General features: G+C 53.1%; 1 protein-coding gene across 1 annotated transcript; it reads right to left on the reverse strand.

Annotated features, from left to right (window-relative positions):
- Window positions 1-3,526: 3,526 nt before the first annotated feature.
- LOC112466369 lies at window positions 3,527-4,450 on the reverse strand. Its single transcript, XM_025034437.1, has one exon. The coding sequence runs from the start codon at window positions 4,448-4,450 to the stop codon at window positions 3,527-3,529; it is 924 nt and encodes a 307-aa protein (XP_024890205.1).
- Between the last annotated feature and the right edge of the window lie 571 nt (window positions 4,451-5,021).

Consider the following 5,021-nt stretch of genomic DNA (forward strand, 5'->3'; position numbering starts at 1 on the left):
CGCGAGACTAAAGATTATTAACACGCCGCGCGTTACTGCATCTCGCGACTATAAGAACAAACAATTAAGCGTATTCACGGCAAAGGCAGATAACAACAATAGCATGGTTGCGACAAGAGAAGTTCACGCGAGTATTCTCGTCACAAAGAGTTGCGAACGAAAGATATCGCGAAAGACTACCACGCGCCACGTGTTATCGCGATGCGCGATTACAAGAATGCGCGATAATTAACAAGTTAATGAATGATGCGACGTGAGCGAAAGATCGGCGGCAATTTTCTAACGCGGGATCCGGCTCGAAGGATCAATGAACGGGGATAGTTTCGCCCCGGAGGCAAGATTTGCGATACTCGAAGGACCAGAGGGGGGTTGTCGCTTTCCCCTCACGACTATCAATGTTTAACGCGAAAGCAGAAACGCATGCAACGAAATATTAAGCGAAGCGACTCACCGTGTCGACCGTCGTCCCCGTGATTCCGTCAATCCTCGTCCTGTCCCTTGAACTTGGCCGCTCCGTGGGTCTCGTTCGGCATGCGGTGGCAAAACTCGTGCAAGCAAGCAAAACGGTGGAGAGCAAGCGATAGAGCAGGCAGGAAAAAGGCAGTTGGAGACGTGCGCACTCCCGGTTGAGCAAGGCGGCAAAGGCGATTTCGAGATGCGTTCTGCCCGGCGAACGTGTGCCGTAAGACGGCTCTTAGAATATGTGTGTGTGTGTGTGCCGCACGGCGGCTTGACGAAAAGTTCAGCTGAGAGGTGTGTCCTCTCCGACTATTTGACGATGAGTGTCTTCTCCCCGCGGTCCTGGAACATGTCGCTGCGGGCGAGTAGTTGTTCCCTTTCCGGGGGGGGTGGATACCGTCGGCGGATGGGCGATGGCAGCACCGACAGGTGAGTCGCATGATTTGGCTGATCGCGATCCGCCGACGTTTCGCGCGAGAATTACAAACGACTTATGCAACTAAGTATGAACGATATGAATACATGAACATGAAGTAACTACACTATTTACAAGGCGATACGCCGAACATACCGCTACCAAAATACGACGTATTTTCTACGCTTGAACAGATTCCTCTGGTGAAGTGTCCATCGGCAGTGGGCACAACTTCACCAGAGGACGAGTAAGCACGCCATCCGTCGTCCGCACCGTAGCGACCCGAGCGACGCCGTCACGGCCCGGGTGCAGCTCCACGATTCGCCCTCGCCTCCATTGCAAGGGAGGGGCGTTTTCGCTCTTTACCAGGACCAGTGTGTCCTTTTTTACCGTAGGTGCCGATTGCAACCACTTCGGTCGCTGTTGGAGGGTGTGCAGGTATTCGTCTTGCCACCTCTTCCAGAACTGCTGGTGCGTATGTTGCACCATTTGCCACCGATCGAGTCTGTTCATCGGCATCGGGTTCAGGTCAGGGTGTGGAACCGCCACGAGAGGCTCCAGGGTGAGGAAATGCCCAGGGTAGAGCACCCCGAGGTCGCTGGAATCTGAACTGGTGGGACAGAGGGGTCTGGAGTTCAGGATAGCTTCTACTAGGATCCAGAAGTTTTGTGACAAGATGTAATGTGACGCTCGACGTCCCGGATGCAAATGTAGGCGGTGGGTGCGCTCTACTATAAGTTCCGTGAGTCGATGTCGGTTAGGCAGCAATGCCGGGTGTTTAGCCTCGTGTGAGATGGCGGAATGGGTGAGCCTGCCGCCCACCCTGAGGACTCCGCAACCATCCAAGAAGGGGGCAAGTTTTCGCAGAGGTTTGGAGCAACTCTGATTGCGTCTGAAGCTACCGATATCCTCTGCGAAGCAACGAGATTGTACAAATTTGACGAGGCATAACAAGGTTGAGTGAAATTCAATTTGATCCACGACGAGAGTGAGCGCATTTGATCTAGTTTTGGTAACGAATCGGAGACGATATGCGAACATGAGTGGGGTCAAGAGTCCCCCTGGATCAAGGATGTGAATTCGTTGAGGACCTCCGAATGAGGTCCGGCCGCTTGGCGACAGCCGACGAGCCCTCCGTGATAGTGGGAGGAACATGGCGATACGCCAAGGCGGCGGTAAGGTCCTAGGGCACCGCGAGTGCAGGCGACTCGACGGCGCGCGATGACGAGATGAGTGTATAGGGACTCGACCTCGTCCAAACAATGCTATGGATACGCGGATATCTTCGCCGCGACGTGCCCGTGTGACGCGCGGACGAGAGAGACCACGCGCGCGGTTATCCCCGCTGCGACGTGCCCATGCGACGCGCGGACGAGAGACCTCCCGCTTGAGTTTGTGACCCTCGAGCGCATGTGATTCGGCGGTGTATGATGACGAGGTGAGAGTGTAAGGACTCGACCTCGTCCAAACAAAACGACACTTACGCGGATGTCTTCGCCGCAACGTGCCCATGCGACACCCGGGCAAGAGACATCCCGTGTGATGAAGCGAAACGACGATTACGCGGATGTCTTCGCCGCGACGTGCCCATGCAGCGCCCGGACGAGAGACGTCCCGCGTGGTGAAGCGAAACAACGATTGCGCGGATACCTTCGCCGCGACGTGCCCATGCGACGCCCGGACGAGAGACATCACGCGCGCGGTTGTCCCCGCCGCGACGCGCCCATGCGGCGTGCGGACGAGAGACCTCCCGCTTGAGTTTGTGACCCCCGAGTGTGTGGGGATCTCGTCTAACTGCCAACATCGAATGAGAGATGCATCTAGAGAATTGAGAGTTAGAAACGAATGTGTAGACTGAGATGCTTGCATCGACACTGAGCCAACCAGAACCCAGCCAAAAATGGAATTAAAGGCGTCTGGTTCACCTTTCCTTCCTACACGATGACCGTCCCGAATCAACGAGGCAAAGATATCTGCGCCGATTAAGAGGTCGACGGGACCAGGTCGGTGATACTGCGGATCCGCGAGCTTTAATCCCTCTACGTGTTTCCACGCTCTTTGTTCGACTTGTCTACTAGGTAATTGGGCAGAGATGCGTGGGAGAATCGTAGCCTCTATCGGAACGCGAGTGTTGCCATTACCCTGTACTTGAATCACGAGTGAGGTGCTACCTCGAGTGGCAGCCGCTTTAGTATCATTTACCGCTAGGACTACAGTACGACACTTGGTTCGTCTGAAACCACCCTTTTTCATGCAATTTTCCGAAATGAAATTTAATTGACTGGCACTATCCAAAAGAATGCGAACAGGGAAGGGATTTCCGTGAACGTCGAGAGCTTCGGCCTGCACCGTTGACAATAATACTGTCGAACTCGATTTCGCGACGCTAGCCATGGTGACGAGGGGTTCATTATTTTGTGGCGACGAACTCTCGTCGACGGCCGATTCGGAGGAGGCTCCGGTATCCGCCAAGGTGTCCGCTGGACCCGAATTCCGTCCGAAATGCAATAAGGTATGATGCCTAGCCTGGCACGACCGGCACGTTTCCGTCGATGTGCAGTTGTTAGTGTCATGACCCGTGCGAAGGCAATTGAAACACAAATTCGCGGTTTTGGCCGTTGAATGCCTTTCCCGGGGGGATAGTTTCAAGAATCAAAGGCACTTGAACACGAGATGTTGTTCCTCGCACACCGGACAGTCGGCGGTTCGAGTTGCAAGCGACGAAGCCGACGCGGACGATTGTGATTTGAACGGCATGGTCGACGGACCCGAGATGGCCTCAAGTACTTTACAGTGCTCGGAAAGAAACTTGATGAGTTGAGCGTATCGCGGTATCTCTTCGGCCCGATGGACAGATTCGAACTTTTCCCGCAATGATCGGGAAAGCTTCTCGAGCAGGAAATTGAGCAAAAGAAAATCCCACGAATCGGTAGGGAACTTCATCAGGTTTAGCGCGCGAGTGTTTTCGGTGAACGTATCTAATAATTTATGGAGGGCATCGGCCGATTCTATCTTTAACGGTTTGGCTTCGCGTATCGACTTTAGATGGTGGTCCGCTAGCTTCCTTCTGTTCCGATATTTGTCGAGCAGCGCGTCGTATGCGATCATGTAATACTCCGCGGCGAGGGGCAAATTCTTGATTACATTGAGCGCCTCCCCCTTTAGCGAGGCCAGCAGATATTGATACTTCTCTATTGACGAGATCTGTCGGTTGTCGTGAATCGAGGTGTTGAACAAGGCGATAAAAGATGGCCACAGCGTGAGATCGCCCGAAAATTGCGGAAGCGTAATTTTGGGTAACTTGATCGCCGACGCGTGGCTCGCGGAATGAGCCTGTGCGGTTCCGGGCGCCGTGCTCGTGAGCGCGTGATACCGTCCCTTCACGGTGTAATGCATTTTATCGAAATCTGCCCGAATCGCGTCTTCGGCGTCGAACTCAGTAGTCTCTTGTATAACCTTTAGCGCGTTCTCAAAGTCCTCGGCGATTCTCGCCACGCTCGGATAGCGGGCAAGAAAACCTTCTAGGATCTTCGGTTCGGACGAGGCTTTCCGGGCAAGATCATAAATCTCCCGCATCCGCCGGACGCATAACTCGCGACAAGAGGGAGCTGACTTTGATTTCGACATGTTGGTTGATATGTAACGATCAACAGCAACGGCGAACGATCCCAAGGACGCGTAGTGTATTGTCGCCCCGTGAAAATACCGGCGAACAATAGGCTTCGAGTTTATATGCTAAGGGACGAAAGAGAGAACGAAAGCAAACAACCGTTCCGTTCGTCAAGGTGATGAGGAACAACAGATGGCTCGATTCGGATTCCCACGCGAAGGCACGATATTCCCGATAGAATGTTTTTCAAACACGATATAATAGCGCAACCAGAATGACAGTTTTGTTAATCGCAAGAGCGAATGGCGAACGCAAGAAAAGGGGATCAAATGCAGTGTAGAACTAGCAAGGAAGAGGGTTGCAAGGGATGGACAAAAATAAGAAAATAGTTGTATCAGCGATCAAAATTATCAATTAGGTTGGCACAGGTGCCCGGTTACGACGAGAAATGCACTCAAGTATTTGTTCAGATTAAGTTTTCAGCAATACATGTTGTGCGCGGAGCTACGACACGAGCAGCGTATACGACATGAGCAG

Source organism: Temnothorax curvispinosus, unplaced genomic scaffold (genome assembly GCF_003070985.1).
Source record: "Temnothorax curvispinosus isolate PA1 unplaced genomic scaffold, ASM307098v1 QBEX01001550.1, whole genome shotgun sequence".
Lineage (NCBI taxonomy): Eukaryota > Metazoa > Arthropoda > Insecta > Hymenoptera > Formicidae > Temnothorax > Temnothorax curvispinosus.

Excerpts from the sequence above, each read along its gene's own strand:
- LOC112466369 (XM_025034437.1), bottom strand. The coding sequence starts at position 4,450 with ATGCGGGAGATTTATGATCTTGCCCGGAAAGCCTCGTCCGAACCGAAG.